The 15,992-nt window shown below is 41.3% G+C and overlaps 1 protein-coding gene across 1 annotated transcript; it reads left to right on the top strand.

The window, feature by feature from the left end:
• Positions 1-4,322: 4,322 nt before the first annotated feature.
• bambia (BMP and activin membrane-bound inhibitor (Xenopus laevis) homolog a) lies at positions 4,323-9,026 on the top strand. Its single transcript, XM_022206221.2, has 3 exons — positions 4,323-4,888; positions 6,761-7,048; positions 7,939-9,026. The coding sequence occupies exons 1-3, from the start codon at positions 4,813-4,815 to the stop codon at positions 8,352-8,354; spliced, it is 780 nt and encodes a 259-aa protein (XP_022061913.1). The 5' UTR covers positions 4,323-4,812; the 3' UTR covers positions 8,355-9,026.
• Positions 9,027-15,992: the final 6,966 nt, after the last annotated feature.

Genomic DNA, 15,992 nt, shown 5'->3' with positions numbered 1-15,992 from the left:
ACAGTGTAGGAGCAGGTTCACTTTACAAGACTCTTCACTGATTCAATCAGACATCACATGTTACAATGCAATCAGGCTCTGAAAGTCAGTCCTTTCTTAATGTTGAAAGCTTCATTCATTTTTGTTTGCTTAAATTCATCTTCAAATGCACCCCCAGTTTGGTTCTCCTTCCACAGACATACTCAGACTAGACGGAGTGACTCAGAGCCAGTGAAGGACAGCTGTAAAATACCACTTTGTAGATGTAAATTTAGACAATCAGCTTTCTGCAGAAAAGGTTGTCAACTCTGGGACTCTACTGATAGACAACATTTCACGACAAAGGTTTCGGGCTGGCTAAAGGCACACACATTGTAGTTTGTTTATGATTTATCTACATGTTGTGCTTCCGTGTCAGGAGTGTATTGTGAATTTTTGAGAATGAAAGCTGATTCATTTAACCCTCCTGTTGTGCTCATTTGCAGTCACCAAAAAATATTGTTTCCGTGTCTGAAAAAAATCTAAAAATTCAGCAAAAAAATTCTCCAAATTTCTGAAAATTTGTAAAACCTTCAGGGGAAACAAATCCAATAATTCCTTAAAAGTTTCCCTTAAAAGTTTTAATTAAAAAAACTCATCTGGCAAGATAATTCTTGTAAATATTTTTTTTAAATGAGTAAAAAACCTCTAAAAAAATCCCAAAAAATGTCTAAAGTGATGACATATATACCAATAAAACAACAATACATTGTACATGGAATAATTCTAGCTCTGCTCCTCGTACTTTTTCCTCGCTGTGTCGAATTACTTACAGCTGCAACAATCCAGCTTCACCACAGGGATCATTAAAGTTTCATGTAATCTCATTTAAACTCAATGAAGACCACATTGTCACTGGAGGTTTTTGTGCATGTGTTTGTTACAGCAGAAGAGGAGCAGAAACCCCGTGACAGTCCTGTTGGAGAAAAACCTGAGTTAACAAGTGCGAGAGTTTGTGCCGAGTTTATGCCCCTTTCAAAACAAGAAAAAAACTTATTTCAAGGAACTTTTACCTTGAAATAAGTGAAAAAAAAATCTGCCAATAGAACAAGCGAAAAATGTCTTGGTAATTTTGCTTTTATTGGTTTGTTTTAGCTAATTATTGTGTTTTTACACTGTCATTACTGGGTTATTATTATTATTATAGCCTTTGTTTTTAGTTGGTTGAGATTAAAGTCAGAACATTTTTTTAAAAAACAACATCAACAACAACAACAACAACCCTGAAATCGAAGTCATAAATATCCAAGAGAAAAACTTGGATGTTCTCAGAGATTAATATTGTTTATGAGAAAAATATACTTGGCTCTTCTGTGACATTTACAAGACATGAATATGTAAGTTTTTTATCTTTTCCTTTTCTGTATATGTAAAGAGAGAAGTCTGATTTTGATATTAAAGATTTTTTCAAGTCCATTCCTGGATCTGTGTGAATGTCAGAACAGAAATCCATCCACATGTAAACCACTTCTGTCAAGTGGCACGTTTGCAGCAACAGATCAGTGAAAGTATGCATTTCTTAAAATAAGACTAAATTAAACACACAATCAGAGGCACCTTGAAGTTAACAAAGAGTATGAAGAGGATACTGATGGTGCATATGCTTCCTGTACTTTGTAATCAGTGCTCATTTGGCTTCAGAATAAGTCTGTTTCTGTCTCTGCATTGATACCAGTGTTAGGAACTGTCTTAGTTTGTAATGAATTAATAGAGGTTGGCAGGGCACACAGTATCTAAAATAGGCAGCATTCAGTAGCTTCTGTGGATCCATATATTTAGTTAATTAGCTTGTTAAAGTTAAATCCAGTGGTCATGACCAGTTTTGACCAGCAGATGGAGATGTTTAACTGTCTGATTGAATGTAAAGACAGACTTCTAGCCTCTTAAAGGGACATTTCTGATCAAATTTATCTGAAACTTCTCCAGATCATTGATGTTTGAGCGCACTGACAGTCCTAGAGGCTGCACTTCCCTCCTAAATACACCCAGCATCACAGAAACTGCACATGAGGCGTTCATGAGACTGAAGCATTTTGAACTATTTTTTTGGTCAACTAAACCCTTTTCACGCACTTCTCGGTGCAGATAAATGATGCAACGGCAGTCGTGAACTGGCGCCTCTGTGGAATTGCAGATAATTACGGTAATTGCAGTGTGTAGTGTTCTGTGTTCCCTGCAGCAGTGTCCTCATCCTGTTGTCTGTTGGCCACAATTAAGGCCTGCAGATGCTTGATTTCTACAGGCGTAGAGCTGTAAACCTTTGGATCTCCTCTGATGACCCCCCCTCAGCATGGAAACCTACTGTCAGTGTCTGCAGGGAGGAAGGGGGGCTCAAATAAACCACACTTCTTAAACATGTTGAATATATGAGTGGCTCCATTAACTTGCATTATAATGTCCTGCAAATATTTTTTTATTATCTTAACTGCAAACAGCAGTTTGGGGCTGATATAGATCACGCGTGCATGTGTGTTTTGCATTGTTAACAGTGTGTGTGTGTGTGTGTGTGTGTGTGTGTGTGTGTGTGTGTGTGTGTGTGTGTGTGTGTGTGCCCATGTTTTTGCTATATTGTGGGGACCAAATGTCCCCACAACTGTAGGAAAACCGAAAACTATGTCACTTGTGAGGACCTCATTTTGGTCCCCACAAATTTAAACAGTGTTTTCTTGGCCATGTTGTTGTTACTGAAAAAAGTAAAAGTGCAAAAACGTTTCTTTAGGGTTAGCCATTGTTTTGGTTAGGGTTAGGGTTTGGTTAAGGTTAGGGTTAGGATAAGGGTTAGGGGTTAGATATGAATGGGAGTCAATGGTATGTCCCCACAATGATAGCAAGACACACACACACGCGCGTGTGTGTGTGTGTGTGTGTGTGTGTGTGTGTGTGTGTGTGTGTGTGTGTGTGTGTGTGTGTGTGTGTGTGTCGGCTCGGTGGCGCCATGTGCTTTTTTGGATTGCTAATTTGTGTGAGCGGCTGTCCGCTCCTCTCTGCAGCTTGAAGGGAAGCAGATCAGCGCGGCGTCAACCTGGCTGCCTGCACGATGACACTGCAGGTAGCTGCTGCTGCTGCTGCTGCTGCTGCTGCTGGTGGACCATAGACTGTCTATGTGGTGGACACACCGACCCGCCTCATGCTGCACTGACATCTCTTCTGATATACAAGGAAATAGGAGACAGCATACACAGAGTTCTGCAGTATACTTAAACTGAAGCATGCACACTCTTCCAGATGTGCTCTTATTCTACCAGTGGATAGCTGTATATTTTACTCAACTATTGATTGGTGTGTAAATGCATTAAATGTTCTGGTTCACTTCTAACAGTAAGTCCTATATCTGCTTCAGTGCTATCAGGAGGCACTTTGAGTGAGATCTGTGACTGGTACTAGTAGTTAACCTGCTGGGCCGTCTGCTGCCCAGACCAACGGCATCCCATAATGACATATGGAATATTGTATTAAAGGAGCATGAATGAACAGACGGGACTCGTCAAGCTAGAAAGCAACAGGCACCGTAATAATTGAATTAATGTAAATTGAACTAAAAAAATAAAAGCTTCCTGCTGGTCACTGCAAGGAAAATGTTCAGTGCGTGATTAAAGTGTACTGAAGAAAAAAATCCTGTGTCAATATTAATTATAATATTTCCAGAAATGATCACGGGTTTTGCTTTTTCTGAATCAGCTTTACAGGCCAACTTAGTGTGCACATACAGGGAATTTGACTAATTTTCTCTTTCAACACAAACACATTCACTTAAATAGGGCCAGCAGATTAATAGAAGGAAAATAAATGTGCAGCTACGTATACAGCTATAGATTTGTGTAAAAGAGCATGTTTAAAGTGAAAAAGGTCAAGAAAACACATGGTTGCAATGCACAGTGAGAAAAGCTGAATTTTCCAGACTCAGTAAAAGTGGCAATAAATACGTATGAAAACATATTTTAATATATTTTGTGGTAATGTAGGTTTATAATTATAATGATACTGCCAGTAAATTAATTATTCATCAGCCACTGATTCACTGACTTTGAATCAGTATTTTGCTCTGTCATAGGTTTGGCCCGATATTTTAATTGTTGTTGTATTCCACTTTAATGTGTTTTACAATTGTTTTCTTGTGCATTTTTTTTTTGGGGGGGGGGGGATTTATGTCAAACTCAAATGCATTAGTGTCTGTAAATGAACTTGACGTGTTTTATTTTGAAATAACGACCGGATGCTTGCGCTGTGATGCTCCTTGAGACGTCTCTGTCAGCGGTCCAACCAATCAGGGCTGAGGGGGCGGAGCTCCGTCCCAGCAGCTATTTCTCCTGCTCAGTCCGCCGCTCGGAGTCTGTGTTCAGTCCGAGCTCCTGGAGACTCCTCTGTATTTTTCTACCGTTTCTCCGTCCAGGAATACTAAAGTGATGCTTCACCGTGACCGGCGGCATACAGCGGCAGAAGAGGACTGGTGGTGACCACTTTATATCCCATTTCACTCTTTTTTTAAAGGAGTATTTCCCTCTTTTCTTCGCTCTACTTGAAGACGCTGTGTTTTTACGTCCTCCAGTAATGTCGGACCGCTTTTAAAAACTTTTCTGTCTCTATGCTGCAGAGGAGACATTTTGGGGAGATTTTTTTTGTCAGTCGGTGTTCGGTCCGGGGTTGTGAGTTTGCCGTGTTTCAGTGCAGGAATGCCTCATTTTTCGCCGTAGCTCCATGTAAATCTGTTCGTGGTGCGGCTTGGTGCCCGACGGACTGACTCTGCTGCTGCTACTGGAAATACGAGGACTTTTCTTGCGCAGTAATTCGGTGTAAATGGATCGACAGTCCAGTTTCATTTCCATTTGGCTACAACTGGAGCTCTGTGCCATGGCCGTTCTTCTGACTAAAGGTACGGGTAGACTTTGCTCTGAGCACAGGGGCATGTTTGTTAGCTTCTTCAAATCAGCTCAGAGACTATTTGGGAAAGATAAAAGCAGATAAAGCTCCCTCTGACTTATAGTGTTTTGGCGCAGTACAAGCTAGCATCAAACCATCTCAGTTAGCAACACAATAATGAACAAGTAGAGGAATAAACTACTCTGGAGAGCTGCGATGAAGCTGTTTTTCTATTTAAGATAAACTAATTTCCTTAAAATGATTTATTCCAAAATATGTTTATCACATTCAGCCCTTTAATAAAACCTACAATAATTGCAGGAGAAACAAAAAAAAAGACTTCAGCTGCATTTATTTACTTTTTCCCGAAACTGTTTCCCTCAACTCGCTGTTTTTTCCAGTTAAAAGTCCAATTTTAATAAGATCCAAGCTGTTTGAGTCATTGTGATTGATTCTTCCAAATTGTAGCTGACATCTTTCACTTGGATAACTCGTGTTTAACTCCTTTTTGAAGCTGCCATTCATACAAGACTGAGCAGAGCTAAACAGCCGCTGAGTGCTCGGCCTGTTTCTCTCCCCCCTTTCAGCCCACAAAGGGGCCTCTCCTTTCTAATGAAATATTCTCCAAATGACCTGCCTGGGCCCTGCTGCTCCAATCATTCACAGGCAAAACATTGATCTGATGAATGTGCTCCTGCACGGCAAGTTGGTGAATTCACAGAACCACTGCCACAGAGAGTTTCTGAAATAATACAGCTTTAGCGGCTGTATTTTTTTAAAACTCTCTTTCAACCCTCTTATGTTTCTCTTATGGAAACATAAGAGAAGCCTGTTGGTTTTACTCGCATTGTCTCATTTGTGCATTTGTGTCTGATAATTTTCCAGAGTTTGATCCAAAACAGTCCCCAGCCCAATGCAGAATATAACAACTGTACAAAATGTGTTTGTCGGATAAATAACATTCACATTTATGGTCCTGTAAAGATGTTCTACTGACACCAGAGGGCAGGGAGATGGTAAAGTTTATAAATATGAGTTCTCCAGAGTTATGCTTTTGTTTTGTTTGGGCAGATCCTTAACCCAGATTTATGTTTTGAAAAAGAGGCCGTGGATGAAGTAATGAGTGGGTCCGAGTAAAAGCAGGCTGCCGTAATGATAAGGTTGCTGGAAGCTCTTTAGATGGGACCTCAGAGCACCCTGCCACCCCCCTCCCACCACACCCCTACCCCCAGGCAGTCCTCACCACAAGTAAAGCTTTGCGTGCAAACTGGGGGGGGGTTCTGCACAGCCCTCCGACCTCCCCCCACCTCCTCTTTACAAGTTTCCATTTGGGTTGAAAGAAATTGACTTTGGCAAACAAACCACTAATTATAAGTTACATGGTTCCTCTTTTATAATACAGACAAAAAGGTCCATTTACATGAGAAGCTCTTAAAGAAGGTGTGATTGGTGAATACATGCAAAATATGAAATACCCTGTGTACGCTGTTAAACTTACCTGGCTGCTTATTGCAGGGCTTAGCAGATACTTTGGAGGACAAGGATTTAAAGTAAAGGCTTGCAAACCAAATGGGCTGCAAGTGTGGAAAAAGTTCATGTGAGGATTAGGACTGTTGTTGGATATTCATTCATACAAGCGTACCTACACCAAAATGACCCCAGTTTACTTAGGGCAGGGAGAGAATACACCTTTAAACAGAATTCTAACTGTTGAAGAGCAAAGTTATCTGAACATTTTGATGCTGTTGACCCAGTGAAACAATGCAAGGATCTTAGGGTACCTCACTGTTGAATGTTAGAGGCAAAATTTCAGGAGATTTGTCTCGAAAGAAAAGAAAACAGCTGCCAAGTTTTCCTAACAGTTTTATTTTTTTCCTGTTTTCAGGAGAGATACGGTGTTACTGTGACGCGCCGCACTGTGTGGCCACCGGATACATGTGCAAATCAGAACTGAACGCCTGCTTTACTAAGGTCCTGGACCCACTCAATGCAAACTCCCCCCTCACCCATGGGTGTTTAGACCCCATCGCCAACGCTGCAGATATCTGCAGCAGCAGCATCCAGAGGGCTGCAGACGCCCTCACAGGGGCCAGTGGAGTGCTGGAGTGCTGCCACGACGACATGTGCAACTACAGAGGCCTGCACGACCTGGCACACACCAGGGACTTAACAGGTAAAGAAAAAGCCTCGCAGAGCTCAGTCACTGGCTGTTAGCATGTTTGTTTTTCACTGAAATTGAGATATGAAATTTTCTCTAACTGGTTCTAAAACGATTGGACTCTGTGGGGATTTTACGATTCCTCCTCAGCAAATATTCAGTGATTTCCTCTTTCCAGTTCCAGAAGCAATACGTTGAGCTGTAGGGTTCTTCAAACACTTGCTGTTTATGGACATGTAGGCCACCCTTGACCCCTCCTACCTTTTTTTTTATTATTATTTTCCAGCTTAACAGAACTTCAGTTTGACTTTTAATGGGCTCCAGCTCTGCGCCTGAGAAGGCAAGGAGCAGCCAGTTTACCTTTAAGCACTTGGAAAGAGATCAGATATATTCTTTTTTATTATGTGTGCACCATGTAATTTTCCCACTGAGTAGGAATGTGCCTCATAGAATGAATATTCCCAAGTCTACATGTTGGGCAGAAATACTAGTTTGTAGAGTTCTGAAAAGGTGCATAGAGAGACAGAGAGGAAGGGCAGCTCTCCTGAGGGGTTTTCTGTTGTGACCCTGAGCAGAGCAGACTGTAGTTTATTAGCTCAAATTAATTTCTGGCTCTGAGTCGGGACAAGGTGACTCATTTGTTTTTGCCCCTGCTGGCCTTTCTCACTTCCTCACTCTCGACTGTCTGTCTGTCTTATTTTCTCTCTCCGTGGTTTCTTTACTGGCATGACTGCTGAGCCGAGCAGCTCCTTCTCATTAAGCTACAAACAACATTTCGTATTCAGAATGTTTTGGTTTTAAACCAAACATGCTGGTACGTAAATCTGTATAGAGCAGCATGGAGCAGTGGAAACCGTGTGAGTATGCAGATGTTTAACCAGATGTTTTTCTGTATGTCTGTGCAGATAGCCGGTACCAGCCGGACAGCAACAACAGGAACCTGGTGACCCGGGTTCAGGAGCTGGCCTCAGCCAAGGAGGTGTGGTTCCGGGCAGCTGTGATCGCCGTGCCCATCGCCGGCGGCCTCATCCTAGTGCTGCTCATCATGCTGGCCTTACGAATGCTGCGTAGCGAGAACAAGCGGCTACAGGACCAGCGGCAACAGATGCTGTCGCGGCTCCACTACAGCTTTCATGGCCATCACACTAAGAAGGGCCACGTGGCCAAGCTGGACCTGGAGTGCATGGTGCCTGTGACAGGCCACGAGAACTGCTGTCTGACCTGTGACAAGATGAGGCAGGCCGACCTCGGCAACGACAAGATCCTGTCTCTGGTGCACTGGGGGATGTACAGTGGCCACGGCAAGCTGGAGTTTGTATGACTTCCTGCTGGGGACTGTGTGGCTGTCACCTTCCCTTCCTCTCAATCGTTGGCTTTAGCTTTTCTACTTTATTAAGACATTCCCATGTTTTTCCTCCATTGGACTGTTGGGTTTATGTTTTCAGTTTTTTTTTTCAACCAGTGGCGGAAAAATACGAGACTGATCTCATGCCGTGTGGTTTTTGCTAGAGGAGCACTTTACTTGAAAATGAAAGGCAAAGCAACGAGGAGCTGTATTTAAACTTGAGAGGGCAGGACTGAGGTGGAGTAAGAGCTCTGTCACTGCTCCGAGGATCCTGGACTTTTTTACACTGAGTGCTGAAGGATTCCAAATCTGTCTTATTTGCACATTTGTAAAGAAAAGAAAAAGAAACAAAAAAGTTGTTGCTTAAACAAGAATTCTACACTGACACCAGGGTACAAAAAGGACTTCTTTGAGGAGTAAAAAATTCAGTGTTTGACTGTAGGTGTGCACACTCCTCTGTGTACGTTTCATGATTCAAGCTTATTGTAAAGATTCTAAATATATATATATATATATTTTTGTCTGATAAAACTGACCAGTGTGTGTCTTATTCTGGGTGAATGTCCAACATCTCTCTCTGTGATCAGACTATAAGCTTGATTGTGAGTGTGAAAGAAAAACCTTCCATTAAAAGTGACTTTTTATTTATTTGACGGTTCCCTCTTGTGTTATATTTACCTGACTTGGAGACAAGAGTTCTATTAGCTTTACACGCACACACTGTTGTGGCTGTTGGGAGTTTTTTTTTGCCATGCACAGTGTCTGATCTTGTTAAAATCAGCGACACAGAGGTGTGCGTGTGTGTAAGGGAGAGAAGCATTGTCGTATACAGGTGTGTGTGTGTAGTGCACCTGATAGTAAAGTCTTGTTTTACTGTTGAGCAGCTACATTTGGCTTAGCTGTTCTTGACCCCCCAGACATCAGGTTTTCTCTTTCCCTACCAGCCACACCTACTGGTACAAGTGATAAAGCTATTTCTTTAACACTCTAATGCCAGTAAGCTGCTCACATTTGTCCTCAGCAGGGTGGCAGTGAGGGATTTCAGTACTATTATGCTGTTAAATCAGTGGCTTGGGTAATACTTTCTGACGTGCTGCATCGTTGGTGACAGCACCCTAGCAGTAACAACTGTTTTTACCCAAAGCCTCAATCCTACAAACGCCGTCCTGCTGCTGGAAATACTCACCAGAGTAACAAATGTGTTCTAAGCAAATCCATATTTTTCTCTGGTGTGAGTCTAAAGATAAAAACTACAGTGGCCAGATGTTTTAATAAACTGCAAAACATTGTTTAACAGTTAAACTTTGTGAGGTGGCTTTGAAGTCTTCCATCTTTAATAGGAGCTAATAGAACTGCGGTGAAGTCCCACAGACAGGGCAGGGAAGTCAGAAAATAAAATGCACATTAAGTTGTAGATTTGTGGGATTTTTTTGACTTTAATACAAATAAAATAACAGCAACCTTAGTCAGCAATAATAAAGTGTTGTATATGGCATTAAGATATCTGTCTTTTATATATTTTCATAAAGTGTATTTGAAAACTTCAGTAGCAACATGTCTTGTTATAGAGGGACTGTGTGTGTTTTTTTTAATAGGAAAGTAGTTCCAGCTAAAGATGCTACACCGTAAAAAGAAAAACACATTTCACCCTGAAAGGTAGAGAAGCAGAAGCATTAGGTAACATAATTAAAAAAAAAAGAAGTTTTAGAGTTGTACTCAATAGTTATTCAGTTTTCTGGTTGCTTTGCTCTGCTGCTCTTTAAGGATAAACTTGCTGGGACTAGAATGTCACATGTGGTGCAGCTTCTCTAATTACTTGAGCAAAGTATTTGAACCATTAGGAGGACTTAAAAATAACGCAAGCAGAAACCAGTAGAATGGTAAAAGCTTGTTTCTGACAGTTTGTTTGGAGTCTGAGGTCAGGTTTCTGTCGCGTTGGTGAGTATTTACATTTCAAGAAGTCCAACCGTGGCAGCGATCACAGTCGGTGTGCTATGTACGGCACACAGAGCACGATGTGGAGACCCTCAGGTTGAAAAGTTCACACCCTTTTGGGCTCCCCGGTAACCATGGCAACCGCAAGTGACATCCTGTGAGTATTCGAAAGTGGAAGTCGGCTTCGACGAAGAGTGTCTGTGCTGAGCGCTGAGCCTTGTTTCTTTCCATTAGGAGGACAGGAAAACACTATTAGCAGCTAACCACTTAACAGCAGCCTGCATTAGGAGGCTCAGCCCACGCTCAGGGCCTCCCCCAGGACTATTACCCTCCTAATAATAACAATGTCCTCTGCCTGGCTGCCTAATGTGACTGCTGTTTTCTTTAGCCTGATTCCACTTTGCCGGTTCACCCATGGGTGTCAGGTGGCTGCTGGAAGGTGAGGAAATGACCAGAGGTAAGCCTGAGATGCCTTCTCTTCATTTAGACCAGGGGTGTCAAACATGCGGAACGCGGGCCCAAAACAGCCCGCCAAATGGTCCATTTTGGCCTGCGGGATGACTTCACAAAGTGTAAAAATTACAGAGAAGACATGCACTGTAAGTTGTAAACTTGTAAAACTGCAAATTTTAAATAATTTCTAGACCATGACAAGTTGTTCTGATCAGTTGTTCAATTCCAGATACCTGAGACTGACTGTTTTGTGCCTTTGTAGGTAGAGTGGGATCTGTCAGTTGCAATGTACGTGTAAATGATACACTGAGGCATAATACTGTTAAAACAGAACCTGTTTTTCCTAAGAAATTTCAGGGTGTTCATAATGTTATGTAAAAAGATAATTCATTAAATGTGAACATTGTCAGAATGTTCTCTTTTAAACTAAAACACAGGGAAAATGTTGGAGTAGTGGTTATTTATAGATTACTATGCTGTGATTTTACTGGTTCGGCCCACTTGAGATCAAATTGGGCTGTATGTGGCCCCTGAACCAAAATGAGTTTGACATCCCTGATTTAGACAGTCGCATATAAGCAAGGAGACTCTTCTTTGGTTCTGCATCTGGCTGCTTTGTGCATTAATTACATGCACACACCATCTGGACAACAACACACACACACACACCACCAGCACACACAGCTCGGCCTCCACGATGCCAGCAACGACAGCAGCAGCAGCAGCGCGGTCATTAGCATCAGCCATTTTGTGCAGCACCAGGCGGTCAAGCTGTTTGTATTCACATGCAAATTTAATGAGGTGACCGAGCAGCCTCCATCAAAAGAGCTCCAATTTGTTTTGAAGCGACTTCAAGCTGCCCCCCCTCCCAGCCCCACCACCAGTTTGTCAGTGTATTTTTATTGTTGATCTCCTTTCTTTCTAGCATCACCTCCGCCTCCTGTACATCCTCCATGTTCAGGTGGGCCACATTCCTGCAGCACTGTTAACAACATGCCGCCATTTAAACCTGTGAGCTGCTGTCGCTGTGTTTCTCCACACGCTACGCTCACACTGATGCAGTAATAGTCCAGAAAAGCCTTGTTCCCACTGTGACGGCAGCAGCATGTGGAACAATATATGAAGTGTAAACACACATGGAACCTGTTAACACCTGAACACAGTAGTGGATGCACACCTCCCAGGGTAGTAACAGGACTTTCTTTTTTTTTCCTTTTTTTTTTTTTGAATCTCCAGTATGTTTGCCTTGGTTTTCTTCCCTCCATGTCCTCACATTCACCATGTTCCACCAGCTCGCCTGTCCCACTGCTGGAATACACACACTTTGATTGCAGTGCAGAAATGATTAGTTGCTTAATCATTCGGTCAGTGGAATGTATTCAGCAGCAGTTGTAACAAAGAACAGTTGCAGATTTTTATGTGTGACAGCTGCAGCCGGAGGCGTTACGCTTTCAGGTTGTCTGTGCATCCGAGCATCTGTCACATTCTAGTGAGCGTGATATCTGTCAAGCATCTTAAGGATATTTTTTCAAATTTGAAACAACCACTGACTTGGACTCAACAATGAGTTGATTAGATTTTGGTTGTTAAGGGTCACTGTGACCTCAACAAATATGTTTTCGTCCATGATTCACGAATTTCTTTGCTAAATTCTGACAAAATTTCATGCACATATATTATACATTTACATCCCAAAGGTCAAAGGTCAACTTTACTGAGGCTGGTCATCATTCAATGCCATCTCAAAAACCAGAGAGATAATAAAAATAATTCACATTTAGTTGCATTCATAGACAGTATATAAAGGTGAACAAATCATCCTTGACATCACAAACATGACTGTTCAAAAGTCTGGGGTCACGTAGAAATATTCTTATATTAGAAAGAAAAGCAGTCTTTTTTAATGAAGATTTAAAGATTCAAATTTAAATTAATAAGAAATACTCTCTAGACATTGTTAATGTTAAATAAAAGAAAAGAAAGAAAGAATGTGGTAAATGACTATTGTAGCTGGAAACGGCTGCTTTTTAATGAAATATCTCCATAGAGGTACAGAGGAACATTTCCAGCAACCATCACTCCTGTGTTCTAATGCTACATTGTGTTAGCTAATGCTGTTGGAAGGCTAACTGATGATTAGAAAACCCTTGTGCAGTTATGCTAGTGCATGGATAAAAGTGTGAGTTTTCATGGAAAACATGAAATTGCCTGGGTGACCCCAAACTTTTGAACATTAGTGTATAGGTTTCTCAAAGCAGCAGTTTTAAAGCTGAGTGTGGTGGCAGTACTTTACTCTGCCAAACTCCCATCTGACTCTAAAATGAGGAAGAGGTGAAACTGAAGCAGACCATGCAAACACCCTTGGACTGTCATGGGATGATACTGACCTGTCACTGAAAGCAGTCTTGTAGTTAATTATGCTTAACTTTAAGCCTTAATGAAACAGATGAGTTTAATAAACATTCACTCCCTATACAGTTGTCATGAACTGAGAATTTAGCTCTCGAGACCAAAATCGTCGTTTGTACCAGGCTGTAGACATAATTATTTCTCCTGTAAGTCGGACATTTCAACATGGGGGACTGTAGGGACTGAGCCATTTTTGAAGCCTCGAATGGACATTTGAGGAATACTTTTAGTTTCTGCCCGTGACTATTGTGGTCCTGCAGTGTCCTGAGATGCCGCTCCTCCATCGCCATCCAACCCCTACCTCCATACATACAAGCTACCTTCAACACTGACACTTAACATTAGCACTGAATGTAAATAGTAAGTTGTGTAACTGTCCAATATAGATGCGGTTTTTGATAATATTTTCAGTAAGAATATTCTATTTGCCTTTGTTTCTATAGCTTTATATTTACAGACTTTTCAGACTATTATAATACAAAGAACAGCAATTTTCATTTTTGCAGTTGAATGCGTAATTTCTGTTGTCATGGGACTTAATGGGGAAAATTCATGTTGAACTGCAGTACAAAGAGTGGCCACTGACGTAAGGTGTGGCGTTGTATCCACCATTTAAAGGATAATTCTGATTTATTTGTATTTCTGTGTTTACCTTCAATCAAATTCGAAAACAAACTTTGAATGATTTATGTAAAAATCTGTTTTTATGTCTCCATCCCAGTGACAGCTGTGACCAGAGCCCTGATGTGTTTGATTTGTCACTAAGTCTCTCCCATTCTCATGAATAAGATACCTCTTCAACTCCTCAGGGGAATTTGTTCAAATCTGGCATAATAGTTCGCTTGGACTCAACTGTGAACTGATCAGGTTTCGTCAAAGGTCACTGTGACCTCACACCGATCACATTTTTGGACATAACTCATACACTAATTATGACAACATTTCACACCAACGTCCACTAGGCTAAAATCATGACATGATTACGCTGAATATCCAAACGGTCAAAGGTGAATGTTACTGTGACATCATCTCATTCTGCAAAAACACTTTCTGTTCATTATGCAACCCTGTAACTCAGGAACAGAAAGAGAGATGGATGTAAACTGTTCAGCATGAATTGTAATTTTTCCTAAAGCTGCACTGAGCTTGAGGTCTTTGCCCTGACAAACACTTCTTTGTGCACCTCTTTATTTCCCCGACACATTAATAGTAAATTAGAATAAGCTAATATTCTCCTTTAATGGGTCCATGGCTGCATGAAGTCAATGTGATTGTTTTGAAAGCTTCCAAAAATGCCCCCATTGAATGGTATATTTAAAAGTACCATATTTGTATTTGTGTGTCAATGCTAAATTCTTGCTTTCATCATAAATCTGGTTTCAGTCAGGCCCTTAATTAGATATCTTTGGAGTCAATCGAATTTAAAGTCATTACCTTGGACTTTGGGAAAGTGTGATGATCCAGACGTCAGACTTGTCAGATAATTTGATCATGAAAACAGTCATTACTGCAGCTCTCACGTACCACCACGCTAACAGGCTGCTGTAAAGCTGCGATAATGTTCCAAAGCAGCTTCTGTTAGGGCCCAGTGTGAAGTAGCTGTGGTCTAAATCATATCACTGATACTTGAAGGCTGTTTACCATTTCCCAACCACAAACAAATAGAGACATTCCAGAAAATAAACAGGACTTGTCATTCCAGAAGACAAAAATTCGGATTTTTAATTGAGAAATGAGCTTGAAGGCTGAGACAAATCATCCTCTGTGGTGACAGGCATCCGCTGGAATAAGACTTGATCTAAATATTTAGCCAATTCATTTCCTTCCAGTGGATAAAACTACGGCTTCAGCGTATGTCCTCATTTACCTCCCCTTCCCCCTCTAAACATTTACCCCAGCATGTTGTTAACATTTAGATATAAATCTGCTCGAAAAGAAAAATAATAATGTTGGGAATGTTTACAGGATGGAGCGGGCTTCTTGAAGTTAAATGTCAGTGTCTGGAAAAAGCAAAAAAAAAAAAGTTATTTGTTATGTTCTTAAAAGAAGAGTTTCCAGCAAAGACTAACAAGAAAGTGCAAACAAAATGGTTCATGAGCACACACTCGTATGGACGTCTGCACAGCTTGGAGATGAGCTTCTCTAAGCCGTCAGGTGGAAATCTACTTTCTCTGGAGCTCCATGGGTGATGCTGTGACACACTTTGTCCTTCTCGTGCCGCCAAGGGCACTCAGTGGCCCCTGTCTGTCAGCTGAGGGCCTCTGAAGACAGATGGCTGAACAATGAGGTCTCCTTTTTCCTGCCAAAGAGGCCGACAGAGCCTCCAACCAGTCATCTCCTCAAATGACATGAATAGCATCATGTAGTGTGCTGTGGATAACTGACTGCTCCTTCAGCTGCTGTTGCTACAGTCTTAGACAGATGCAGGCAAATGCCGACTTTTTGTTTTTAAATGATAACTGTCTTTACATATATACGCTGCAGGAAAGCAGCCTGTAGGGTTGGTTAAAAACCTGTCAGCATTTAAACACGCAACAGGTTAACGATTTATGTTAACTACAGAACGTCTCAGATTCAGAAAACTATTTGTCCCCAGGGGGCAATTAAAAAATTAATATGAATGTTACACAAGGAAACCAGCCAGTGTGTTTAATGAACGTAACATTGTCTTGAATAGTGAGCTGTGATATGAAATGTTAGCCTTCTCACAAACTAAAATGTAACAAATTAAAAGAAAACCCTAAACCCAACTGTAAGGAGATATAATGGCTCTGTTATGTCATGAGGGCCTTTTTGCTGACATGGTTTGGGTCCACC

This window comes from Acanthochromis polyacanthus, chromosome 20 (genome assembly GCF_021347895.1).
Source record: "Acanthochromis polyacanthus isolate Apoly-LR-REF ecotype Palm Island chromosome 20, KAUST_Apoly_ChrSc, whole genome shotgun sequence".
NCBI classification, from domain to species: domain Eukaryota; kingdom Metazoa; phylum Chordata; class Actinopteri; family Pomacentridae; genus Acanthochromis; species Acanthochromis polyacanthus.
This window is presented reverse-complemented; position numbering and strand designations above follow the sequence as displayed.

Excerpts from the sequence above, each read along its gene's own strand:
- bambia (XM_022206221.2), top strand. The coding sequence starts at position 4,813 with ATGGATCGACAGTCCAGTTTCATTTCCATTTGGCTACAACTGGAGCTC. Across the intron at positions 4,889-6,760 it reads GGCCGTTCTTCTGACTAAAG|GAGAGATACGGTGTTACTGT; the intron begins GTACGGGTAGAC and ends TCCTGTTTTCAG. Across the intron at positions 7,049-7,938 it reads ACACACCAGGGACTTAACAG|ATAGCCGGTACCAGCCGGAC; the intron begins GTAAAGAAAAAG and ends ATGTCTGTGCAG.